Source organism: Cervus elaphus, chromosome 20 (assembly GCF_910594005.1).
Source record: "Cervus elaphus chromosome 20, mCerEla1.1, whole genome shotgun sequence".
NCBI classification, from domain to species: Eukaryota; Metazoa; Chordata; class Mammalia; order Artiodactyla; family Cervidae; genus Cervus; species Cervus elaphus.
In genome coordinates, this window is record NC_057834.1 from 121,678,567 (window position 1) to 121,705,923 (window position 27,357).

A 27,357-nucleotide genomic window follows, 5' to 3' on the forward strand; every position below is an offset into this window, starting at 1 on the left:
CTCCCGCGTCGCAACCCCTTTCCTGGGGAGGTGGCGTAGGACTTCCTGATCGCCGCGGGCCATGCCACCGCAAGTCCCAACAGTCCAGCTCCCAGTCCCTAGCATTTCAGCAATCTGGACACTAGAGGATTCCAAACATTTCAGCTGTTTTCTGGACAACCCCTGGAGCTGCCACTGGTAACGCACACCCACGAGCTGGAACCCAGCATCCCTCAAACAAGTGCTTTCCTCCAGGACTCTCAGTTCCTAACGGGATACCACCATCCACTCTGGTGTGCCCACACCAGAAACTTAAAAGTGAGTCGTCCTTGATCCCACCCTCCTTCAGTTTCTCGCGCTCAATTCTGCTCTCATCTCAGAGTCTACCTTTCAAGGTCTTTTAAACCTTCTCATCTCCACCTCTGTGTATCTCCTACTTATCCTTCTAGATCTGTTTGAAAAATATAATTTCTTCTCTACTTCAATCTCTACCCTCGGTATGGCTTGTACAGATTTTTATCAGACCACTCCAGGGACAGGACCTTGTGTGAGTCATGAGTGAACCCAGAACTCTGGCACAGCGCTTGGCATAGGCAAGACCTCCCTGTGTGTTTCTTCAGTCGCTATACCTATCTTGGATTTACTGCTGTAGTTCATAATCTTACTGAGCTCTCTAAATTTGCAGCTGTCTCCCATCTGGCCTTCTGATCTCCAGCTTTTTTCTCTGTACCCCATCTTTCACACTACATGCAGTGTGATCTTCCTATCGTGCAAAGTTGACCCTCTTTCCTTCTTCCCCTTTAAATCTTTAAGTGGTTCTCCACTGAGATGATCTGCATACAGGTCATCTCTGATCTGCTCTGCCTGCTTCTCCAGACTCCTCTTCCACCATTCCTGCTCTCTTCTTTTGCCTTCCTGACACTCAGCTTTGCAGAGCTACCTGTAGCTCTTTGAGCACTCCATACTCTGCATTCTGGGCTAGATTATTCTCCATGCACCCTCATTCCCTGCCTGGTTAACTATTGTTCATCCTACAGGACTCTGGGTGGGAAGACTTCACATTTCCCCCAATGTTGGGTTAGTTGCTTCTTTTAGTTTTCACAGTCCCTTGGCTTCCCTTTGAATTTGGATGTTTTGATTATTTGGACCTGTCCCTTCTCCCTGGGAGCTCATCTCCATGCAGTCACACAGCACAGGGTCTGGCATGCAGAAGAAATCCGTGGGAAGGAGAGGAGGATGTTTATGAGGGAAGTTCTGAGCCCAACTGGAGGGCTGGGAAGCAATCTAGGATTCAGGGCCAGACAGACTCAACCTGACTTGGTTCTTCACATATATGTGTGCTTAGAAAAGTCACTTCTCTCTAGGCCCGTTTCCTTAGCAATAAATTGGGGCAACGAATCCTAGTTTGCACAGTTGCTATGAGGGTAAAGTGAGGTAATGATTAAAGGGTTAGGTAACCCAGCAGGGGCTAAGTAAATGGGAATCCAAAACAGAAACCAGTACCCTCTGATTTCAAAGCCAAGTTTGATGATTTTTTTAAACAACATAATTGAGCAACTACTACATGCCAGGCATTGTGTATAGATCAGGGAATTCGAGCTTCACCTTCTACCAGTTCCCCTTGTGTTTTACATTCTAACAAAACTGAGCTGCTGGTGGGTCCCCAGATACATCATTCTGTGTTACACCTCTGTGTTGCCTTGGTCGGGAATATCCTTTCTTTCTCGTTCACCAAAGTAAACTCCTGTTCTGTTCAGTCATTACCTCCTCTGTGAATCTTACTCTGATTTTTCTTTTTCCACTGTGCTGTCCTAGAAACTTATTTACACTCTCATCATAGCATTTAAAGCACTTAGAAATTATCTATCCGCAACCCCTTGAAGGCAAGGACACTGGGCTGAGCATGAGTACTAGATAAATGATTGAGTAAAGTCAGGGCGTAAAGAACGATAAGATGTTTTTGCCTTAGAGAGCCCCCTCCCCCAATCTAATGAAAGAGTGAGTCTCATCATGATAGATAAAGTATGTTCACAATTCTTCACAGTTCCTCCTATCATGAGCTGCATTTCCTCATCCCTTGATTATGTATTATCCCAGTGACTTGCTCTGCCAAGTGATGGGTGAGTTCCAGAGTCTAGGCCTCAAGAGGCCTTGCAGCTTTGGCCTTCGCCCTCTTGGCATGACACTGCCCTGAGACTGCCAAGTAAGGCAGTCAGTCTAACCTACTGGAGGATGACAGACCACATGAAAGAAAATCAAGATCTCTGATCTCCCAGACATGTGGTGAGACCATTTTGGACTTTCCAGCCCAGCTAGTCCTCCAGCTGAATGAGCTTCATGAATGAGGAAAGGTCTAGTCAACCGACAGAATCATGAGAAATCAAAATTGTCTTAAGCCACTAAGTTTGGGGATGGCTTGTTACATAATTGTGGATAAAGGAAACATTAAATGGGTGATCACAGTATAGGATGATCAGAGCAATGACAGGGACATGCAGGGGTCATGAGAAGAGAATGCTAACCCAGAAAGGCTTCCTAGAGCAGAGGAGATTGGGGCAGTTTGTTGAAGAATAAATACAAATTTGTTGGGTTTGGGTAAAATAATCCCATTAAAAACAGCATGTGTAAAAACACAGAGGCAAGAAAGGAATGGCACAGCCAAGGAGTGGTTAGCATTAATCTGGCGAGCAGAGACCACAGGATTCACAGAAGGCAGTATTAGGAATGGAAGCTGGAAATACAGGTTGAATCTAAATCACGGAGGCCTTGGTGCCATTCCTTAGCACACCTAGCCTGTGCCTAGCATGCCATGTCTGTGCCTGATGGTTACTCTCCCTGGCTCAGCAAATAGTGGGGCTGATGCTGTGACTGAAGTAGAGAGAAGAGCCTCCAAAGGCAGGACTCTGGGAGTAGAATTCTCTGGGATGGAGCCTTATCTCCCTATCCCAGAATTCCTTCAAGTTGGGTCATTGCTCCATCTCGAAGCAGGATTGTCTAGGTGAGGATTGACTGCCTTTCTCAAACTAGGGCTCACAAGGGTAGGGATCTCTCCCCAGAGCTGAAACACTGGGCTCTGTACTTTGAGTAGCATACAGAAGCATTGAGCAGAGGAGGTGCCAGGGGAAGCTGGTGTACAGTCTGCACGCGGTATTTCACTCGTCAAGCTCTGCACCCTGATGCCAGGCTGTGTCAGTGGGGAGGAAGAGGCACCCAGAGAGAAGACCTCAAATGCCAGGAAAGGCTTCCTGAGTGCCAGCAGTGACCCTGGTTCCCTGCCCCAGATGACAGGTCCCTGCCGCCTTGTCTGTCTGCATTAGTCAGGGCTGCGTTTCCCTTTTCACATCACGGCTCCCTGAGAAGCCCCACTGCCATTTAGGCACATGTTCCTTGGAGCAGACCCTGTGTTATACCCTCTGACTGGGGCTTCTGCAGGTGGGGCTCTGTCTCTTCTCAGACACAAGCTTCTCGGGAAGCCCTTTCTCCTTTCCTCCACAAAGAAGGTCTGGATAAGCTGGGATGTTCCCCTTAAGTCCCCTCCTTCTTTGCTGCTTGAGGATTGTATGGTTATTCCTATCCTGTTTGCCCAAGGTGCTCACAGGCAGTGTTCCACCCCCGCTATGGTCTGGCAGAATTGATGGCTCTTTGCTCAGGGGATTCTGGTTTTGAAGTGTGAAGTCTTTAGGTGATGCTGGGCCACATCCCTGGGTCCTTGATGACACTGAACCCTAGAGGGCAGATGGCTGGGATGCTTCAGAAGAGCCCACCCAGGCCCAGATGACCTTGGCATCTCTCCCTAAAGTCCGTCTATGTAAGGCACGTTCCATGTGCCTTCTGGTTCACTTAGGGTCACTAGACACAGGGGGAGCCACAGTTCAGTCCTTCACCACCCGCCCCCCCCCCCCCCCCCGGCCCGTCTTCCAGGGAGAGGAGGAGTTAACTGCGGGTTAACTCCAAAGGACTCATCCAAGTGCCCAGCCCGCCCCTGCTCACCTGGTATCTGTCTGAGTGGTGCAGGTCGTCGGTGGCTGATGAGTGTGGTGATGCCGTTGGAGACTCTCCTTCCCTCTTGATGGAAGCAGACAGCAAGAGGGACTGAAAGAAGAAAAAGGACACATGGCCTCAGGCTGAGTGAGACCTACAGTCCATCCCCTAGGGTGTCCGGTCCTATGGAGCTTTTAGGAGAGAGGCAGAGAAAAGGAGGGCAGAGGGGTGGAGGCTACACTTGAGATTCTAAAGGCATGTGGTCAGGCCCCGGAGTCTGGTTGTGGGAGAGGATGGACTGATCCCTGGGATGGGTGGAGGCCCCTGGAGAGGGTCCAGTAGCTCCACCCCAACTAATCTCTGTCCCCGTGGGGCAGGCCTCCCAGGAGGCTGAGGCTGTATAGGCTTTGTTCTCGCGTAGGGAACAGAGACTCTGGGACCCTGAAGGGTTGGGGTCTAGCCGCATCCCTCCCACTCTGCTTGCCCCTAATACAGGCTGGTGGCAGCCCCGCTGTGCAGACAGTAAATTAAATAGCATGTATGAGTCTCCTCCGTGCAGCTAGGGATGTGCGCCGGCTCTACTTCTCCCTGCGCTGTGGCGGCGACCCCAGCAAAAACCGCAGCAAAACTAATCCCCCCTGTGTCAATCCCGCACGGCCTTTTCTACATACGCCCGCAGTTTAGATTAATAAACTGTCTGCTTTAAACTGTGCGCGAGGTCCACAATTCTAAATACCACATGGCACGTTCAGCCTGCTCTTGCTGGCTCGTGCCAAGGCCTGTTCAGCTGCAAACGGGGGGCCTGGAGGCCTGAAAGCAATCCATACTTCCCGCACCCCCCCACCTTCTCCATCCTGCACAGCCCTGAGCCGGAAGCATACAATTCCCTCGGAGGCCTCCCCAGCCTAGAAAACCATGCCAAATCGCCAGTGACAGCGCAGAGAAAGCAATCTGGGAAAGATGGAGCAGCCATTTATCCTTCATCTCCGACTGAGCCTTAGGATGTGACCCGCATGCTGTGGCCACGCTGCACATCCTTACGCCTGAGGGCCCTGGGAGGGGAGGGGGCAGCTGCCGGTCTGGCAGGGCTCCCTGACTCGGCCTCAGCCCAGGAGTTGGATCAGGGAGGAGGCCGGGCAGGGCCTGGGGTGGGATTCCCTGCAATTCGGAGCCCCTTTCTCACCCACCCCGGCCCAGTGGGAGGCCTAGTGGGTGCCTCAGCCCCCAGCTCAGAGAAGAGGTGGGCTTTCAGGCAATGTCCTCCTCCTCCTCCTCCTCCGGTCCCAAGGAGGATGCTGAGGAGGGACGACATCGTGGGGCCCCTGCCCCTCCATCAGGAGAAAGCTTGAGCTCGTTTGCTTGCGCGCTCTCTCTCGCTCATTCTCTCTAGGTTAGAAGCCCTGAGAGGCCTCAGAATTACACCTGGGGCAAGCGGAATAAAAAAAGGTCACTGGCGCTTTTTAAACATGGACCAAAAAGCAGTAAAATGTGTTTTGAAAAAAAAAATCCCGGCATTAAATCATGACTTTTTGCCTGGCTCTTCGCCTCATTAAAAGTGGCCTTTTGGAAGGTAAAATTATCATTGTAAGCGATAAGATCTTTAAGAAAATAATTCACGGCTTCTTCACCCTTTAATATGATAGCCGCCACCGGCTAATTTTTTTCTTAATGGCAACGAGGCCATCAATCTTGTCTGAGGCCCCCTCGCCCTCTCCTCCTCCTCCCTCCCTCCTTCTCCCTGTCCTCTCAATCTCTTGCTTGAACCTTATACCTCATGCCTTTTCCACCCATGACCTGCTTCCCTAAAGCCCGGGTCAAGGCAGAAGACAGACCCTGAAACCCTCAGCTCTGGGGGCGTGAGCCTATATCTAGAAGTGAGTAAGTGATGGCCATTGCCTCCGAATCTGATTATCAATAATCCAGACGTCGGTGGTTGCAGGAATCCGCACATGTTTAAGATTTCCTGTGTAAATATTCTGATGGGCTGGGGGTAGGTGAGTGGGTGTGCATCTGTGTATGTGGGGAGCCAAGTATGGATGTGGTCTGTGTCTGTGTTTGTGCTCTGAACACAGGCCTTACTGGGGTCAAGTCCCCAGCCCTGCTAGCTGCGCTTAGGTGTCAGGTCAGTGGTTGTGCCTGACCTAGTGACCTGTCTCCCTTAACCACAGCCATTGAAGACTGCAGGCTGGGCCAGGCTTAGCCAGTGTGACTTCTCCCCCCCTCATCTTTTCCCTTTAGGGCTGGGAGGGCTTTGCTTCCTTGGCCAGGGCCTGCATCTATCCGGGGCTGGGCTAGGTCCCTGCCCCCCGCACCCCCCCCCGGTCCACCTTGCTGTGTTGAGTGCATGAAGGTGCAGAGTCCACTCCTTTAGACAGGCCTGCAGGGAGATGGGCCAACCCCCTGGAAATAATATTGTCACTCTGGCTCCTTTTCCCAAAACTGCCCTCTCAGAGGTCACCTGTGCCTATAAGACATCTAAACACGACAGCCTCCTTCTCCAGCCCTCCTGTTTGACATCTGACTACCCCAGATAATTTGGAATTTTTTTCCCTTAGGACCCCAGGACATCATGGTCTCCTGTGCCCCTCCTCACTCATCACTGTTCCTCTTCTGCTCCTTCCCTGGCTCTGGGGCCTTCTCTTGACCCAGCTCCCACAGGAGTCCCAGACTCTCTTCTTGGCTTCTGCTTTAATCTCTCCACACATACTCACTGACTGATTTCATCCATTCTGAGGAATTCCCTGGTGGACCAGTGGTTTGGACTCTGCACTTTCACTGCCAAAGGTGCAGGTTCAGCCCCTGGTTGGGGAACTGAGATCCTACAAGCCCTGTGGCACAGCCAGAAAGTAAGTTTCATCCATTCAGCACTCATTCCTCACTCCCTATAGAAAGGGCTGTGGATTCCTGCCTTTACAAGTCATTGTGAGAATTTGTTAAGACAGGATGCCACCTTACTGAGGGGTCGGGGAAAGAGGACACTCAGTGAATAAGGGTTGTGTCTTCCTCCCCAGGTCCCCACTCCTTCAAAACGTCATCCCCCTTGGGGACGCAGTACCGTCTACCTCTGTGGCCACCTATGAGAGTTCTTGGTTCGAGTCACGCCATCCTGCTGAGGCCTCTGGCCCCTCTTTTGAGCCACTGTCCTTCACTCTTCCTTTCTCCATCTGATGCTTTCAAGCTTCCCTTTCATAGTGTCTGTTCAGAGAGTCAGATGGTCTCAAATGAGCCCCACATCCTCTCTGGCTCCCTGCTGCCCTCAGGACAAAGCACATGCACTCATCCCATGGTCTGGCTTTCTAAGGCCCCGCACCAGCTGTCTTGACCTGCATGTCTGTATTTTTCTTTACCTGCTGCAGCTCACCTTCCTCCTTTTGAGTCTCTCCAGACTTAACAGTGTCTGGGTCCCCCACTCTCCTGGTTCATTCTTGGCTTTGACCCCATCCTGACTGGAAGAGGAGGGAGTCAAATGAGCATACTCCAGCTCCCACTCAGACTGCACGCATGTGCTTGAGTGCACAGGGCAGCCTGAGACCCCAGGCTGACGATCAAACCCTGAAGACAGCTGGGGATCCAAGAAGAGCTTTTTCTCAGGAACCAGTTCTGGGTGGGCCTACGTTAGGATGGGTAGGAAAAAACACACAATTGTCCACCTACCTTGGGGGTGCCTGGAGCCATGGCATCCTTCAGAAGGGAATTCTTGCTGCCAAGAAAGAAGAGAACAGGGTGACCATTCCACTTGCTGCCCAGGGCATGCAAGAGAACAGCAGGAAGACCTCAGGGGGAGAAGACAGCCAGTGTTGCCCGGCTTAGCTCAGCCAAGCCCCACCTAGCCAGCTCAGCCTCCACTGGGGGCCAGGGGCCAGAGTTGGCTCCTGGGCGGGGGTACAGACACGAGGCATGGCAGGCTCTCTTGTGGATCTGAGGGAAGGGGCTTCACCTGCCCCATCCTATCAGCCCTGAGGATTCCGCCTGTCCTACCCCCTCCCCTCCATCCCCTGTCCCCAGCCTGCACTTAGCTCCTATGGGAGTGGGGTGATGGAACTGACATGGCTCTTGTCAGTTCTCCCTCCAACATGCTGCAAACTGCGTTAGGCCAGGAATGATCTCCTCCTGATTCAATTTGTCAGCCCCAGGCCCTCCGGCATCGGGCGCGGCAGGCGGGCGGGAGCTGGGCCCTGAAATATGGTGGGTGGCTCAGAGCAGGCAGGGGCTGGGGTGGGGGAGGTGATGGATGGGCTGTGGGGGAGGCGAGGACTGTGTTTAATAACAAAATTGGTATGCAAGGCCACATCCCAGCGCTAAGCATGAGTGATCCAGAGCCACAAAGTATTACAAATCCCCGCTAAACAGATGCTGACAATGGAACAAGACGTATCAAATCAGATCCACTTCAGAAACATTAATATCCCTGTTCCTGTCCCTCCCGCCTTACTGCCCCCCCTCTGTGCTTACCACATCTGTGCTCACACATTCATGCACGTGCTATCACATGCACACAAACACACGCACACACAGGCGCCGGCTGAAACACGGCAGGAGGCAGAAACAGCCCCTTCCCATAGGATTCCCACGCATATACAAGCAGTATAGGTAGAGCACACCCAAGAGATCCATACAGCACAAGACACACACCCAGGGCAGGTACCCAGGGCACACGCAGGCCGTGTGTACACAGGGAACACCCACAGGGAAAGGCATAAACACACCTAATATGGGAGCATAGGCATAGGCAGATCTGGATAAAGTAGAAGTTCTCCATCCAGGGCCATTTTGCCCCCCAGAGGACAGCTGGCAACATTTGGAGACATTTTTGATTGTCACAACTGGGAGGGGGTAGTTTTCTACTGGTATGTAGTGGGTGTAGGGGATTAACCACCCTAGAGGGTACTGGATAGCCCCTCACAACAAGAAACTACCCAGCCCAAATGTTAATAGTGCTGAGGCTGAGAAACCCTGGTGTAAAGGTGGATACGCACAGATCCATTGTCTCTATAATTCTGTCAAGGTGTGGTCACACCGAGGTTCAGACATGCGCTCAGAGGCGCAGGCAGAGTCATGTTCCCAGGGCCGTGTCCTTAAAGACATTCACAACTGTCACCCAGGCCCGGATGAAGAGCTGCTCATGGGCCCACCTTCACACAAGCATGCACAGGTACAGACACCCACGTGTGCCTACACATGCCCAACACTCAGGCACCCACATATGTAGCCATACATGGACACACCCACAGAAGCAGACATGTATATCACAGTGAAGGGGCCAGTAGCCTTGGCAGCAGGCTGAGACTAAGATCTGAGTGTAAAAACAGCTCGGGGTGGGGTGGGGCGGTGTGGGTTTGATTTCTGGTCAGGGAACTAAGATCCTGCATGGCACATTATGTGGCCAAAATATTAAAAACAACAACAAAAAAACAACAGCTGTCTCCCTGTCTGATCACACAGTGGGGGCATCACAGGAAAGGACCACCAGACTGGGTTCCATTCAGTGGCATTTTGTTCATAAATGGTCCCCATGTTCCTGCTCCTGATCAGGGCACAAGGGATACAGAGAGGAAACGGAGCTGCCGTTAAGGAACAACTAGATGTGAGTCTGTTACTTTTATCTTTCCTTCACTCCATCAACAAGTGCTGTTGTTGCCCTGTTACTGGCCCCATTCCTGGACCTACAGTTAGAGAAATGAGGCATCTATCATATGACACTGTTCCCATCAGAACCCTGGACTGAGGTCTGAGTATTTTCTGAGCAGGGTCAGGGTGAAATGGAAGAGGAAAGACTGAACAATTATTGTGTACCCACCACATGTGACAGGCATGGGCTAGGAACTTCAGGGGTGTCAGCTCTTTGATCTTCACAATACCTTTACAGAGTCGACTGGCGGGCTGGGTGACACCTCACTGCTCACACAGCCCAGGCAGGGTTTGGGATTTGCGTTCCTATCTAACAAGGTCCAGAGTGCTGCTTTTCAGTTGGCCCCACTGCCTCGTAAAGACACTCAGGATGGAGGGCTGAGCTCTGAGTTCTTTTACTCTCTCCACTTTGGGGAGGGCCCTGCTGACTCTGAGCTTTCATTTACTCTGCTGGTGAACAGAAATGAAGACATTCAGGGCCAGGATGTCCAGCCTCTCTCCCTTGGCCAGTCCTCTGGATCTTTTCCTGCGGTCCTCTTCACCTTCCCTCCAGTTGGACTGGTCAGACTCCTTCGCTCTCCCCGAGCAAGCACCACCACCCTCCCCCTGCCCCCCGCCCGCCCTGCCTTTCCTCCAACAACCTGATCACCTCCAAGTGTGCTTGCTTTCCCCAGAGAGAGGAGTCTGGCGAGGGGCCCACCTTGGAGAAGAGAGCTCTGAGCCCCGAGCTGCTGGCAGCCAGGCTCCCGCCCAGCCCATCCACTCGGCTCTGCCTTCGTCCCTCCCAGTTTCCACAGCCCGCCCCCAACGATTTCCTCCCTTCTCAGTCACTCGCTGCCTAGTGATCCATGGGTTTTAAATTATAACTGGGACCCAGGAAACGCGTTCCTAAGTACAATATTCATGGGCTGGGCTGACACTTTTAATTAAGGTGATTTACACTGAATTATCCTTGGAAATAAAGAAATGGTGTGCTGCCCGGGAATAAACCATCATCACCAGCCGCCTTTGTAAGTTACACTTCGTTTTAATCTATTTGGGGAATTGTTTATCTAGTTCATTACCCAACCAAACACCGAGGCCAGCCTTAAATAAGGCTTAAGTGGGGGTGGGGGCAACTGCCATCTCCACACCCCGCCTCTCCTCTAGAGTCACCCAGCCTCCCTCTGGCTCCTTCCAGCCCCTTTAAAACACTGACTAGACCAGATCTCAGAGTGGCTGAGGAAGCCTCCAGAAAAAGGTCTCTGAGCTCAGGGCCCTCCAAGCCAATTCTCAGTTTCAGCTCTGTGTGATCTCTGAAAGAGTCCCAGGTTCTTTCCCATTTCTGGGTAGAAACTCCTGTCTGAGGGCCACAGAGAAGTTTGGGGACCACTGTCCAACCTGCCTGTGAGCCTCCAGCTTCCATCTATGTTCCTGCCCGTCTGTCTGTCCACATCCACTCCCCACACTGTCACCATCCCAGAGAAAGCTCAGGGCGCCCAGAGCTCTGTCTGCAGTCTCCTCCTTCCCTCAGATACCTGCTTCTCTACCATCGATACCATTCCTGTGAGTCAAGTCAGAAAGCCAAGTCAGTAAGTGCCGCACAAGTAATCAGCTAACTTCTCTTGCTTTGTCCCCCACCAGTCTCTCACCATTCTCTTTCTTCTCTGTTCCCACTGCCACTGCCATTGTCCTAGGTGAGCCTCATCATCTGGCCCCTGGCCCCTGCCTAACTTCCTCACTTGCTCCCTTGCTTCTACCCCCAAATTCTGCTCCATGCCACCTCCAGAGTGATTCTCCTACAGCTCAGCTCTCTGATTGAGCTTCTCCAGCTCACAGATGTTCTAATTCCCCCACGCTAAGGTGACCCTCCGGCACTGAAGGCTCTCCACTATCTGTCCCCAGTCTAACTTTGCTCTTCTTGGTCCAGCTAGCTGAGTCCTGGGGTCAGCTGGAATGCCTGTGCAGGACTGAGGGGGTAAAGAGAGAGGATGAGGTGAGGGAGTGTGTGGGAGCACAGCCTCTGATTTCGAATGTAAAAGTGTTTTGAGAAGTGTGAGTTCTTTGCCAGCAGAAGTTCTGACTCTTCTTCCTGGGTCTGTCTGCCTGTGTGCCTGTGGGGATGAGCATCTGTGGGAAGTGGTTCTTTGAGGGGGTAGGAGTGAGCACATGTATATGTGTTGGAGTGGGGTGGGCGGTTGTGCCTGTATGTTGTCTACATACATTTGTATTGGTGTCTGTGAAAACCGGCCAGCCCTAGTTTGGGACACTCAGTTGTGTCCGACTGTTTGTGACCCCATGGACTATACAGTCCATGGAATTCTCCAGGCCAGAATACTGGACTGGGTAGCCATTACCTTCTCCAGGGGATCTTCCCAACCCAGGGATCGAACCCAGGTCTCCCGCATTGCGGGCGGATTCTCTACCAGCTGAGCCACAGGGAAGCCCAACCAGTGTGAGCCCTTAGGTGTGTCTAAAACAGCGGCATGCTCTGTGGGGGGCATGCTCTGTGCTGTTGGGCAGAAGGGGGCAGAGAGCGCAAACCAGGCCCACCCAGAGGGACCTCTGCGACCGACCCTGCGGGAGGGCGATGGAGGGAAGGGCACCCTGGCAGCAGCATCCACAGACTCAGGAGCTGGCCAGGCTGAGGGAAGGGGGTGGGGGCTGGGGGCAAAGGAGGCAAAGGGAGGGGGAGGGGGGGAGGGGAAAGAAAGGACAGGAGCCGAGAAGGGGACAGAGGGGAGGACTGGACAGCTGGGGAGGCCACAGTGGCTGGGGACGCCCTCACCTGGGTTCTGCCCAGAACACTCAGCGATGCGCACACAGGCTCTGCCCTCCTGCAGGACTCGGTTTCCCCGTCTGTGAAATAACCTGGTCAAAGGCCCCTCTCAGGTCGGAACTGAGGTGGGGAAGAGGAGAGAGGGGCTCTCTGAGCCCTTCCAACCTCCTCTCCTCCCCTCCGGCCTCCCGGAGAGCGGGCAGGGGCGGGGCAAGGGCAGCCAAGGCTGGGGGCCCTCCCCGCCCACCCGGGCGCCACGGCCCTCAGCCCGGAGGGAGCTGACACGCTCCTTGGGAATTTATCACGCACCCAATTACAATGTTAATTGGCAAGTTCCTGAAATCAATTAATTCGCAAATTTTTTCCAATTAAAAATCCAGATAAATCACGAGGGCGGCGGCGGGGAGGTCCAGCCTGCAGTCCGGTGGGCGCAGCGGCCGCAGGGAGGAGGGCGCGAATAGGAGAGGGGAGGGGGCGGCGGGCGCGGCTGCCCTTGAACGCCTTTGCCGGCCGGTCGGACTGTCAGCGCGCCGGGCGCGGCGGGGCCGAGACAGATAAAACCATCGACCCGTCGCCGCCAGCGCTTCGGCTTTATCGATCCGACGGGAATTTCACTTGCTGTGCAGATCCCGCTGTCCGGCTGTCAGACACCGGGTTGAGGAGGGGGGAAACGTACCGGGGATTAGGGGGTGCTGGGCTGGGCCTGGACGCGAGGGGCACAGACGTGGGGGACGCGTGACCTAACGGTGAGGGGTGGGGCTCCCGTGAGGCTGGGGGCGCGGAGCGGAGAAACGGACCGGGGCCAAAAGGTGTGAACGTAGGGGACCCTCTGAGAGGCTGTGTGGGGCAGGAGGGATTGCCGGAGGGTCACGGGTGGGGGTGGAACACTGATGTGGGCAGAAGTGGATGCGCTGGGCAGTGCGTGGATGGGGCGTCAGGGGCTAGGCTGTGGTGTGGCCCCCAGTGAGGAGGCAGAAAGAGAGCTTGGGCCCCCACTCTCCAGACCTTGCGGGAGACCGGGGCGGGGGGTGGGGGGTGTCCCTCCATCTCTGCCTCTGGCCTCAGTTTCTGTTGAGAAGTCCTCCACCCAGAAGCACTCCTGCACAGCCAAGGTATGGAACTCAACTGCAGAAGGATGTTGCTTCCCCTCCCTGTTCTAGGCTAGTCCTGGGTGTGTGTTGCTGAGGGGAGGGGGAGTGGTTAAACGTATGGGCTCTCGAGTCAGATTGCTTGGTTTTGACCCTTATCTTTACCACTTTACAGGCTGTGCAACCTTAGAGAAGTCACTTAACCTGCCTGTATCTCAGTTTCCTTGTCTAAAATGGAGTTAATAATTATTACCTACCCCAGTGGTAGCCCTTCCCAGGTGGTGCAGTAAAGAATCTGCCTGCCAATGCAGGAGACGCAAGAGATGCAGGTTTGATCCCTGGGTCCGGAAGATCCCCTGGAGTAGGAAATGGCAATCTGCTCCAGTACTTCTGCCTGGGAAAATTCCATGGACAGAGGAGCCTGGTGGACTACAGTCCATGGGGTCGCAAAAAGTGGGACAGGACTGAAGCAACTTAGCACACACACACACGTGGTTGTTGTGAAGATTGAATAAATTAGTATAAAGTTCTTGGCACACAGCATTCAACAAGACTATTATTATCATCATTAGTACAGTCTCCGGTGGTAGTTTTCAGTATGCCCACAAATTCTTTGGTACTCTTCCCTTCAAAGCTTCCTTAGTGGCTCAGCTGGTAAAAATCTGCTAGCAACGAAGGACACCTGGGTTCGATCCCTGGGTTGGGAAGATCCCCTGGAGAATGGAATGCTACCCACTCCAGTATTGTGGCCTGGAGAATCCCATGGACTGTATAGTCTGTGGGATCACAAAGAGTCAGACATGACTGAGAACTTTCACTTTACTTCCCTTCAAGAGGTACAGCTTATAGTGTTTAATTCTCCTCTGTGGAGTGTGGGCTGTACTTGCTGACCTGCTTCTAGTGAGTAGAATAAAATATATTAGAAGCCATAGTGTATGACTTCCCAGACTAGATCGTAAAAGGCATTGTGGCTTCCTCTCTAGCCTTTCTCTTGTATCACTTCCTCTGTGGGAAGTCAACTGCCATGTCTTAGGGAAACTCTAGTAACCCTATAGAGAGACCTGCATGTTGAGGAACTGAGGCCTCCTGCCAACAGCTTGCGAGTGAACCATCCTGGGAAGGGGTCCTGCAGCCCCAGTCGAACCTTCAGACATCCTGGCTCCAGAAACTGTGCAGTACTAAGTGTTTGCTATTTTTAAGCCATGATGTTTGGGGAGAATTTGTAACAGCAATAGATAAGTAGTGTTTTGGCCTTCAAAATTCAGCCCAGGCCTCACCTCCCTCAGGAGGCCTTCTCTGCTCTGTGCTGGGTTCAGTACCTTCTTGTTTCTCCCACAGCTCCTGTTCGTCCCATAGAGCAGTCTCTGTCCCTCAAGGTTGCTAATGCCTGGCTCTCCTTACTCCTATTATGAGCTCCTGAGGGTGGGACCATTTCTTTCTTTTTTTTAATTGAAGTATAGTTGATTTGCAATGTTGTGCCAATACACACTGAAGAAGGAAATGGCACCCCACTCCAGTACTCTTGCCTGGAAAATCCCATGGACGGAGGAGCCTGGTAGGCTGCAGTCCATGGGGTCGCACAGAGTCGGACATGACTGAGCGACTTCACTTTCACTTTCCACTTTCATGCACTGGAGAAGGAAATGGCAACCCACTCCAGTGTTCTTGCCTGGAGAATCCCAGGGACGGGGGAGCCTAGTGGGCTGCCGTCTGTGGGGACGCATAGAGTCGGACATGACTGAAGTGACTTAGCAGCAGCAGCCAATACACATTGTACACAATATAGTCTACTGTACAGCACAGTGACTCAGTTATATATGTATATATATATATACTTTTTTTTAAGTTTTCTTTTCCATTCTGATTTACCCCAGGAGATTGACTATAGTTCCCTGTGTGATACAGTAGGACCTTGTTGTTTATCCATTCTAAATGAAAGAAGTAGTTTGCATCTACCAACCCCAAATCCCTAGTCCATCCCTTTCCCTCCCTCCTCCTTGGCAACCACAAGTCTGTTCTCTATGTCTGTGAGTCTGTTTCTGTTTTGTGGATAAGTTCATTTGTTCCATATTGTAGATTCCACATATAGGGGACATCATATGGTATTTATCTTTCTCTTTCTAACTTACTTCACTTAGTAGGATAATCTCTGGTTGCCTCTGTATTGCTGCAAATGGCATTATTTTGTTCCTTTTTATGACTCAGTAGCATTCCATTGTGTATATGTACCACCTCTTCTTTATTCATCTGTCGATGGACATGTAGGTTGTTTCCATGGTTTGCCTGTTGTGAATAGTGATGCTATGAACACAGGGGTGCATGTATCTTTTTGAATTATAGTTTTGTCTGGGTATATGCCCAAGAGTGGCATTGCTGGATCATATGGTAATCCTATATTTAGTTTTCTGAGGAATTTCCATACTGCTCTCCAAAGTGGCTACACCAACTTACATGGGACGATTTCTGGTTCACCTTTGGGTCCCTGCACCCTACATGGGGGGTTAGGTAAGAAGGTAGAGGAAGGAGGCTCAGTCAAGTCTGCTGACTTGAACTGACCCAGGTTTGGGGACTGGGAATCGTGGGGCAGGCTGTTCCCAGTGGCTGACCGTATTTCCCAGAATGGCTAGAGCCCACATGCTCTTCTGTAAGAGGAGCTTGCCCCTTCTCCATCAAAAGGTGGGGTACATGTCCCTGCCTCTAAAATCTGGGTAGGTTAACACTGCCAGGAGAGTAGAGCAGAAGTGATGTTAAGTGATTTCTGAGGTTAGGTTAATAAAAGGTGATCTAGCTTCGATCTCATTGGCTGGAACATTTTGCTTTCGTGCTTTCAGCTGCCACACTGTGAGCTATCATGCTCACAGGACCCAAGGAGCAGCCATGTGTAGGTGCTTTGGTTACAGCCCCAGCTGAGGTCCCTGCTGACGGCCAACATCAACCACCAGACGTGTGAATGAAGGAGCCAGGTGATCCCAGCTCCCAGCCACCAAGCCTTCCTAGCTGGGGCCCCAGACAGGGTGAAGCAGACACAAGCCACCCCCTCTGTGTTCTGTCTGAATTCCTGACCCCCCACAGAGTCCATGAGCATCATGAAGCGGTTCCTTTAAACCCCTAAGCTTTGGGGCAATTTGTTCCTCTGCTCCCTTTGACAACCTTGGCCTTTCTGTGAGGAGGCTCCACCGGGTCCTTCAGGCAGGGACAAGGAGGAGGGGGTGGAGCAAGGGGGACATGCCTGAGCATGTTCTCAAGGTTGTCACCTTTCACACCTTGAGATTCGTAGGGAAGGTGGATGGCACCCCCAGGCTGCACTTCTCAGGGAGCTGCCAGTCCCAGTCCCTGCTTCTATTACCCTGCTCTGAGGCTCCTCCCCTTTCCAGGTCCTCTTGTGCCTTTTTGAGACTTGGGGCTCACTCTCCTCACATCTCCAGAAACAGAGCGAGCAGAGAAAGGCAGCACCATTCAGCTGGAGGAGCTTGAGGATTGAAAGCCAGGTGGAGAATGGCAGCAGGGTCTTGCCGCCTGTGAGAGGCTGGGACCTGGTAGCCAGAACCCTGAGAGGAGGCCTCTGGCAGGTGGCTTACCTGGCGGGCAGCTGGGCCAGCTGCTCTAGTTCTTGCTCCATATGCTCCTGTAGCTCGCTGGGCCTCAGCAGGACCTGACAGATGGGGCAAATAGGGGCCTGGCTGTCAAACAGTGCTGCTGCCTTTTTCTTACCTGGTGAGGGAAGAAGAAGAGACAGACATATAAGCTGGGCTATATGTGGAGAGAAACGCCATGTCCCAGTCCTCCAACCCAAGCCTCTGCTGCCTCCTAGGGCTTCTTGGCCCGGAGGAAGGGTGAGCCTGAGGGTCTCAGAGCCCATGAACATTATTCCACTTTGCAGCTCCAGAGGCTGTGGCCGTGCACAGCACCTCCTCAGCCAGCTGCCCCTCTCGGAAATCTGTCAGGACGCAATCAATGCTCTGTGCAATCAAACCTTGATCACTTCATTTCACACGTTAGTGAAGCAGGTCTTGGTTTAATCACAGCATCAGCCAGAATATCCAACGCCCCCTCTGTCACTCCTTTCCTCTCAGCTTTCACACTTTCCAAAGCGGGAGAAGAAAGAAAAGAGGGAGAAAAGGGATCGTTTTCCTGCAGTCATTCAACAAACATTGTCTGATGTCTGTGCTGAACCAGGCCTAGTGCACAGCAGTGGGGACACAGAATGTAACCAGATCTAGTCCCTGCCCTGAGGTACTCAGTCGAATGAGAAAGACCGAAAAGGACCAGGGTGACTGCCAGGGTAGCATTCTCTCCCAGCCCCTCAGTTTTCCCCATGCTCCTTTCCATGGCCTCTCCTCTCCTCTCTCTGCCTGTGGGACCATCTTGTGTATTCTTATTGGCTCTCACTCCCAACCTGTGCCCTGCCGACATCCGTTTCTCTGCCCCAGATCCCTCCCATTTCTCCAGACCCCTATAGCCAAACACTTAATGGACATCAATGCCTGAATGTCCTATAAGAATCTCAAACTCAACCATCTAGAATCGAGTACTTGGACTTCGTTGGCAGTCTAGTGGTTAAGAATCCACCTGCCAATGCAGGGGACACAGGTTTGATCCCTGATCTGGAAAGATCCCACATGCTGGGGAGCAACCAAGTCCGTGTACCACAACTACTGAGCCCATGTGCTCTAGAGCCCAGCTCTGCAACAAGAGAAGCCACCGCAGTGAGAAGCCTGTGCACAACAAGAGAGTAGCCCCTGCTTCCCACAAGAGAAAGACCATGTGTGACAACAAAGACCCAGTGCTCTTCTCAGTGAAAGACGCTTGCACTCACTTGGTCACCTAAGCCAGCAACCATCACTTTGCCCTCAGCCCCTTCCTTGCTTTATGCCCCCTCCCACATTCATTTAACCACCAAGTCCTGTCCATTCTACTTCAGTATTCCTGGAATTTACATTCTCCCAGTTCAGGTCTCATTCCTCACCCGGATAACCTCACTGGCTGCTGTGAGTCTAACAGATTCTGAGCTCTTCCCCTCCAAAATGCCTTTCAAATTGTGTACCCCCAATACACAAGCATACGTGGGTCTAGCACTGGCTATGCTGACTTGGGGGCCTCCTGGGAGCCTAAACTCTGTCCCTGATGGTAACCAGAGCACACTCTGCTAGGAAGGGGCCTGAAGTTTGCCTAGTGCACTTCTTGGGATTCCTAAACTCCCACCCTTGCCACTCTCCCCAGCCAATGATCCCCTAGGCTTTGCTTATAGACACGGGGTTGAGGAGCTCTATTCATCTAGAAACATCCCTGACTATCCATGTAAACTCTGATTGTAGGAAGGAATATTTTTTTAGCTTAAGGTCAGACCTTTCTCCCTGCTTTTTCTTTCTTCTGGTGCTTGGAGAGGGTCAAAATCAGCTTTTAGAGAGATAAAGCCCACGCCGGTGATGACTAAGATGGTTGACTGGGTAGGGTTGCTAGATTAAATACAAAATGCCCAGTTGAATTTCACATAAACATTATTTTTAGTGTAAGTTCTCCATGGCAAAGGGGGAAACTTATACTAAAAATAATATTAATTGTTTATGTGAAATTCAACTGGGCATCTTGTAGCTTCCCTGATAGCTCAGTTGGTAAAGAATCCACCTGCAATGCAGGAGACCCTGGTTCGATTCCTGGGTTGGGAAGATCTGATGGAAAAGGGATAGGCTACCCACTCCAGTATTCTTGGGCTTCCCTTGTGGTTTAGCTGGTAAAGAATCCACCTGCGATGCAGGAGACCTGGGTTTGATCCCTGGGTTGGGAAGATCCCTTGGAGAAGGGAAAGGCTACCCAGTCCAGTTTCTGGCCTGGAGAACTCCATGGACTATATAGTCCATGGGGTCACAAGGAGTTGGACACGATAGAGCGACTTTCACTTTGACTTTAGTATAATTATGTCTCAACTATTGCACAGGATATACTTATGTTAAAAGTTATTCATTGTTTTTCTGGAATTCAGATTTACCTGAATGTCTTATATTTTTATTTGCTAGTTCTAGCAACCCTATGTCTGAGGGAGTTCCCCATTCAGGCTGAACACAAGAACCTATCTCCCTTTGACACAATATAATAGCTCTCCTGGATGCCCAGACTAGATCAACTGAGAACTCAGAGGAGGGAGTGATTCATCCCAGGTATGTGTTTTGAGGAGTGGAAAAAGAGAAGGCTTAACCAAAGAAACAAAATTTAAGATGTGCCTTAGAAGAATTCCAGGCAGAGAATGGGAGCAAAGGAATGAATGAATGAATGAATGATTAAGTTGTGAGCTTCTTGTGGGCGGGACCATTTCTTAGTCATCTTTTAATCTGTAGACAATTGAAAAAAGACCTGGCATAGATTAGATTCTCAGTGATGAAACAAAATAGTGGAGAAGATGAAGGGAAGGAGGAGAGGTAGAAATGAAGAGCTGATTGTCCCAGAAGCCAGATGACCTTTGCAGAACTGGGATGTCTGCTCTAGAGGCTTTGTGTGTGGCAGGGTCAGGTAAGGGTGGCTATAGTCAGTGTGGCTAGGTCTCTGAGGAGGGGAAGGGGTCTACTGATCATATGCCCTGGTAGCTGTGCCCCAGATGTTCAGGGGATAGCTGAAAGACAGCTCTGAGTAAAAGAAGCAGATGTGGCCCTAGTCTAGGAGTGAAGAGGTGAGGATTCTAGACTCATTCTATAATAATCTTCATTCAGCCAGAGAATCTCAGAGGTGAGTGAGACCCTAGAAATTCGGCAAGCCACTATCTTTATTTTACAGATGGGGAAACTGAGGCTCAGAACTGGGCAGGGACCCCTGTACTTCACTTGTGATCTCATTGCTTCATTTACTTATTCATTCATCAAATATTTATCAAACAATTATTCTATGTCATGTATTATTCTAGGAGAAATGGGCTCAGAGATAAAGAAAACACAGTCTTGGCCTTAAGAAGTTCACAAACCAGCGAGAAAACTGGAAAAGAAAGTCAGTGACTGCAGTCAGTGCAGCCTTAGTCAGGGCTGAGGGAGGCAGGAATGGGTGCTTGTGGTGGTGGTGATGGGGGGAGCAGGAAGGGGCCAGAGGAGGGTGGTAATGCTTGCTGGTGGGCATGGAGGATGACTAAGGGACAATTGACAAGGCTGTTGAAATCGAGCATTGAGGTAGGGGCTGGGACAGAAGGGGGAAATGGTGAGAGACAAGAATAGAGAAAGGTTAGGATCTAGGGCACGAGGTCAGAGTTGAGGTGGAAATATCAGGGTTTCAGCCCCCTCCGCCTGGGGACCATGTATGGGTCTTAGGACTGCCAGAGCCCCAGTTCGTCCCTGTCCACCTGGGAGCAGGCATCAGCACTCCCATATACCTGTGCTCAGTTCGTCTGCTTTCCTGCCACAGGGATCTTCTACTTTTCCGAGCTTGGCCTCAGTTTCCCTGTTGGGACAATGGGTCCTCTTCCTGGCTTCCAACTTCAGGAAGAGCAAGCAGTCACAGGGATCAGCCCGGGGACCCCGCAGCCTATGGCCTGCATCCCATCTCCATGTTCTCAGGGGGTGTCAGCATGGCAGGTGTCAGCATGGCCGTGGGCCCCCTGCTTCCCCTCCCCCGCTGTGTTCCCTATAATTTTATATTGAGACCTGTGGTCATGACGTGGGTTTTACTGCACTAACGACATGGCCTGCCCAGGTTTAATGACAAAATCCATACTCTGGCCCTGGGCCTGCTCCTCGTTTGCATAATTCCCAGAATACAGCTCCCTGAAGCTTTTGACCTGGGCCATTACAGTGGCCATAAAACGGGCCATAAAACCGCTGGGGATGGCCCAGAGGAGGGGGCTGTGGTCCTTTGGGGGTGGGAAGGCACTCTTCAACCCCTTACTCTTCCGAGGCATCCTCGGACTCTCCTTCCACAATTCCCAGAATCTGGGAAGTCCCTCTCAGACTGGAGAGGCCTCCAGAAATCCTTAGTCCAGCTGCCCGTCTGATGCAGGAATCCCTTCTTCAACACCGCTGCCAGCATCGCAGGTAGGCAGACCAGCCCAGCAGGGGCAGGCTGTCAGAAAGCATCTTCTCCTTGAGCATTCTTCACTCCAGCCCGTGGCCCCCTACCCCTGAACCCACCAAAGCTCTCCGCCACAGGTGGGTCCAGGTCAGACGCGCCTAGGTTGAGTCCCCTTCGGTCTTCAGGAAGTCTAGCTCCCTAGGGAGGTCAGGAGCCAGGCTGAGCAGCATCGTGGGGAGATGTGGGCAGCATGAGGGGCTGGGGACAGGGACTGGGACGGGCTGTCAGTGCTAAAGATGATGAATGGGGGAGGTGAGGCGGGAGGCCGGGTGTTATCGGCAGTGGATGGCGGTGCGGGCGCTCGCCGCTTCTGCTAATCCCCGGGCGCTGCCTCAGCCCTCGCACTGATAACGAGGAAATGGGACTGACAACAATTTTTAGCTGAGAGATTCTTCACCAAAATGCCAGGCGGCCGGAGGTCTGACAGCGCCTGATTGAGTGTGTGAGTGTGTCGAGGGGGAGGCGCGCGGGCCCCCTCCCCTCCCATGCAAAGATGGATCGCTCATTCCGCCTCCCGTCCACATTCATTACCGCACCTCCCTCCCGCCACCCCGCAGCCGCCGCCGCCGCCGCCGTGCCTGCCACCTCCGCTTCTCCGCCTGCCACAGGTATCCCCCCAGCAAGAGGAGGAAGGGCCGCAGAGGGGCCTGGCCCTACCCACAGCCTCACACAGGGCATCGCAGGCGCAGGGAGCAGAGAGTCAGGGCTAAGACGGGCTCTGCCTGGAGGCTCCCTAGGGGTGGGACCTCCAGAGGGTCCCTTCCCCTTACCGGGGTACCTCCCCACCAGAAAACAGCCAGGCTCCACCAGAAAGTGACCGCCTGCGGTTGTGAGTGGGGACAGACCTGCTGAGGAGCAGGCCGCCAGACAAGTAGCTTTTCCCTGACCTGGGCCAGGCCGGGACCAGTCCAGGCCTCAAGCCTTGGATCAAGGCCTGGATCAAGGCCTCAGGTACCTGGGGTCCCAGATCAGCCCTCTGCTGCCCCCCTCTGTTGGGAACTGCTGGCCACTGGGAGCAGGCAGCTCAGGGGCTGGGCTGCTACTTCTCTGCCATCTTTCCCATCATCCATGGTGAGGCCTGGTGCAGAACTGGGCCCTAGAGGATGAGGGTCTCATTCAAAGAGAAAGCCCACCCTTCCCCAATCACTAACTCACGTTCCACCCTGCAACTCCCCACCCTGCGATTGCCTCTCCAGCTTGGTCCATTTGGTTTTGTCCCAGTTCTGTTGGCTGTGGGCTCCAATCTTTCCTCTCTGCTTGTTTAAGGAGCAAACCCCAACCTCATCATCTTTTCTCCACAGACCACAAAAGGCAGAGTTTGACTGCCTGGTGTCTGATTTAAGAATGGGGAGGGTTAAAATGAGGGGGAGACTAACTCTAATGATATGTGGCAAGAGAGGCTGGAACTTTCTGAAGTACCTATGTGGGGCTTCCCCGGTAGTCCCGTGGTTAGGAACCTGCCTTCCAATGCAGGGGATGTGGGTTCAATCCCTTGTGGGGGAACTAAGATCTCACATACCTTGGGGCAATGAAGCCTGCCAGCCACAACTACAGAACCCACACGCTGCCGCGAAGGATTGGTGTGTGCCACAACTAAGACGTGACACAGCCAAATAAATAAATAATAAAAAGAGTACGTGTGTGTATACACATGTGTTTGTATATACACACATGTGTGACCTGCCCTTCCCCTCTTGCAGTCCCAGTAGAAGAGCTTCCACTTCCCAATGACCAAGAGTCTTTGAGCAGGATTGCCACTAGCTGTGAGACCTTGGGCAAATCACATAACACTTCTGAGTTTGAGATTCTTCTTGAAACAAGGATGATAATAATTTACTCAGCACCTTTGTGAGGTTCTAGTTAAATCAGGGCTGTATGCAAGAGATGAGTCACCATTATCTCTAGTAAGACCCTGGCACAGTTTTGCTGTTTGTGTCTGTGTCTACCGCATCCTGACACCAGATTGGCCTTGCTCTATATTCAGCCTTCTTCCCTGCTGTGATCAAGATTGTGTACCACTCAGTAGGCACCTTGGGCCTTTCAGCTTCTATGGAGCTACTTTTCTTCATATCCATCCATACCCACATTCTATTTACTTGTTTGTTTGTCAATATGACCATTCATCCTTTATCCATTATCTGCCCACTAATAATAATAACTGTTTATGGAGGGTTACTATATGTTAGGCTACAGGTTAATGCTGCATCTATTTTATTTCATTTAATCTTTACAACAATCCTGTGAGGTAGGTATAATCTATTTGTATTATATTGATGAGGAAAATGGAGCTTAGAACAATGAAATGACAGAGCTGGAAGGTTCAGAGCAGAGATTTAAATCTAGATCTGTCTGACTTCAAAGCCAGTGCTCTTAACCACTGCACAATACCTGGCTACCTACCTACCTAGCCTATGACCTAGGTAATGATTCAGTAAACACTGACAAATGTCAACTGAATACCAAGATGTGTCTGCTACAGTATGGATGCCATGCAATAATGAACATACACTCTCTGCCCTCAAGGAGGTTAGGCACTAATTGTGGATAGAGACATTCAACAAATATCCCCAGCATGGTCTTAGAACAAGGGAAGTACATGGAACTATGGGAGTAGACTATCTTGCCTGGGAGGTAAAACAAGTGATTTTTAAGCAAAGCCTTGAAGGGTGAGTGGGAACCAGTTCAAGCAATGATAGTGGAGGAGTAGTGTTCTATAGTACATAGAAAACAGCATGTTTGAAGGTAGAGGGATAAAGCCTAAGTGAAGAACTGAAAAAGGTTCAATGTGGCTGGAGCAGAGAGCGAGGGGAAGAGTACTGAGAGCTGATGATAGGCCAGATCCTAGAGGACTTTCCACTGTATTAAGGATTTTGGCTTATTATTATTTTTTAACATACAGTGAGAAGTCACTGAAGAGTTTTAAGTAGGGGAGTGATATCTCAGACTTTCATCTTAAAAAGATCATTCTAACTGCAAATCAGAGAAAGGTCTAAGGGGATAAGAGCAAGGGCAGGAAGGTCATCTAGGGGGTTATCTCACTAACTGAGGTGAGACATGTTGGTGACCTGTTCTAGCGAGATGCTGTGGATGACAATGAGATGAACAGAAGCAGGTGGACTGGACATGGGGGTTCAAGGACAGAGAGGAGTCAAGGATGGCTCCAAGCTGTCTGACTTGAACACCTGCTAGGTGGCAGACCATTTACTGACTTGTGGAACACGAGGAAGGGCAGCAGGCTTGATAAGGAAGAAAATGATGAGCTCTGTTTTGGATGAACTTAGTTTGAGGAACAGTTAAGACATACCCCATGAAAATGCTCAGTAGGCAGTATATGTGAGCCAGAGCTAGAAGGATAGAACTGGAAATGCTGATATGTAGATAAGGACTGAAATTCACCAGCACTGCATCCTCTGTGCCCTGAACAATGTCTTGCACATGGTAAATACTCCACAAAAGTTTTAAGAGTAGGTGAGATCACCTAGGGCGAGAGGGCACAGGAAGAAGAGGCTGGAACAGAATGCTGAGGAACTCCAACAGGTGGAGGAAGTTTTAATCACTGAAGACTAAGAACAGCCAAGAGGAGGATGAAAACACAGTGATGTCATCCAAGGCAAGAAGGGGAGGGTTTCAAGGAGCGGGGAGCATTGTCCATAGGGTTGCATGCTGCTGAGAGGTTAAGAACACAAGGCATGCAAAGTGTCCCTTCCACCCGAGTCCACAGTACAACCATCTACCCCACCTCATCCAGACAAGCCACCACTCTCCCCTCTCACTCATCTGCCTCCTCCTTCTCTTCTCTCCAGAAAACCGTGATTGGTGCCTCTCCTGAGCGTGGGACAGGAAGAGTTAACCTGCTGACAGACGGCATTTTTTACCTTCAGTCAATATGAACAAGGCCCCAAGACTATGATTCCAAACATCTGGATTTCATCAATATGTGATCTGTCATCGTATATTGGCATTCCCCAGTCCCCGCGCCAGAGCAATGCGGCTGGTTTTATTAATACGTCAAATACATTATCCGTGTAATACACTTGTCTGGCTGGGGCCTCCCGCTGGGGCGGGGCGGCGGATTTGAATGTATGATGAATCAGTTTGCATTACATGTTCGTAAGTCATCATTTGTCAGGATTAATAGGCATCCCTGGTCGAGGGGGTGGGGGTGGGGCGGGCAGAGGAGAGACGTGTATTTAGCTATGGCCCATCCTTATCTGCCAGTGCCCAGGGATGCCCTGAAAACCGCTCTGCACCCTTCTGCCCAGACCCCAGGGCAGGTGGCTGGTGGTCTGGTGATATTTTTTAGCAGTTCCAGAATCACATGGAAGCAAAGAGCCCTATTTGTCTCTGCTTTGGGCTTGCCATGCAACCAAAAAGGGTATGGCAGGGACTGTTTGCACGGACTGGCTAACTCTTGCTCATCCTTTAAGACTCTGAATTCTTTCTTTCCTGACTCCTCCAGACTGCACCAGGTGCCTCCTCTGTGTTCCCATAGTTTCCTGTGCTACCTCTGGTCACACCGTGTTACAGTTGCTTATCATGTGTCTGTCACTCTCTTTAGACTGTAAATTTCTTGTGGGCAGGGAATAACTTGTTTATTGCTATAGTCCCAGAAGATCCCCTGGAAAAGGGAATGGCAACCCACTTCAGTATTCTTGCCTGGAGAATCCCATGGACAGTGGAACCTGGAGGACTACAGTCCATGGGGTTGCAAAGAGTCAGACACAACTGAGTGACACTTTGAACTTTCAGTATCTTGCAGGGGGCATGACCCAAAGTAAGAGGATATTAGTAGTGTAAGTAGAAACAAATACATATTCCTTGAATGAATGAATAAATGATTGTTGACCTTGCTAAACCCCCAGAAGACGTGGATGTTAGCTGGGAGATGTTGTGGACGTTTTATCTGGTTCCTTGCCTCTACCTTGCCCCTGGTCTGATCATCTATCTACTGTATATGATCTTCACTTGCTCCTCTTCCTGCCATAGGGAAGACTCCCTCACAGCACCAGGTTGCATACAGGTGACATATAAACTCAGGATCCACAGGGTTGATATGTTCATGCCCACATGCGTTTGCCATCTTCCCTTCCCTCTACTCTGCTGGCAGAAACCCACATTGGTATTGCCCACTCCATATGGCCTCCTGCTAGCTCCACAGGTTCTTGTGAAACTGGAGCCTCGCTGATGCCCTGACCCCTATTGTGATGGATACTATTTACTGTCTATAGCAATGGAGGAGGCATGGCTCTTGGGGGGCCAGTAGCCAACATCTGCAAGATATCCAGGTGGAGGTCAGTCTGTGGGTAGTTGAGGCTCACACTTGGGCTGTAGCTGGAGCCAAGGACTCTGGGCCAAGACACTGTCAAGCTCACTAAGTCTTGGGCATGGACCCTAAACCCTTGACCTCATGAGCCTTTGCTCCAGCCAGGTGCACCAGCCAGCCTGTTTAGAGGCTGTCGGGGCTTCAGGGGTCACAGCTATTTCATACCACTGAACTTGGCTGCCCTAGACACAACTGCAGCCTCTCCTCTTAGCTAACTTCCCCTCCTCCCTTAGCTAATCACTTCCAGACAGTGCCCTGTGCTGGGCCAGGCCTGTGGTGGGTGGGGCAGGTGGGCCTCCCAGAGTTCCCTGGGATTAGGCTTTATTATAAACTGCAGAAAAGGGCCCAGTTCAGGAAAACATCCACATATGGACATGCACAAATATCCTTTCAAATGTCTGGACACACACATGCACGCGTTGAGCACTGGCACACCCAGGTGCTCAGACAAGTGTGGGTATTTGTTGCCATATAGATAAATGCATGTGAGCACAGGCGTATGTGCAAGTGTAGCCTGAGTCCACCTGGACACTCCCTGGCATGTCCACACACTACTC

General features: G+C 51.5%; 1 protein-coding gene and 1 long non-coding RNA gene across 8 annotated transcripts in view; one reads left to right on the forward strand and one right to left on the reverse strand.

Moving 5' to 3' along the window:
• LOC122676530 lies at nucleotides 1-26,332 on the forward strand. The gene is made up of 2 exons (XR_006335598.1): nucleotides 1-297; nucleotides 25,281-26,332. It is a non-coding gene; the product is annotated as an uncharacterized LOC122676530 (long non-coding RNA).
• The window catches only part of RNF220 (ring finger protein 220), a 266,770-nt gene that overhangs the window by 19,981 nt on the left and 219,432 nt on the right, over nucleotides 1-27,357 (reverse strand). For all 7 annotated transcript variants that reach the window (XM_043875848.1, XM_043875843.1, XM_043875846.1 and 4 more), the window contains exons 3-5: nucleotides 17,013-17,145; nucleotides 7,615-7,660; nucleotides 3,970-4,071 (exon numbers count right to left, since the gene is read on the reverse strand). In XM_043875848.1, coding sequence (XP_043731783.1) covers nucleotides 3,970-4,071; nucleotides 7,615-7,660; nucleotides 17,013-17,145 — 281 coding nt within the window. The remainder of the gene's footprint in view (nucleotides 1-3,969; nucleotides 4,072-7,614; nucleotides 7,661-17,012; nucleotides 17,146-27,357) is intronic.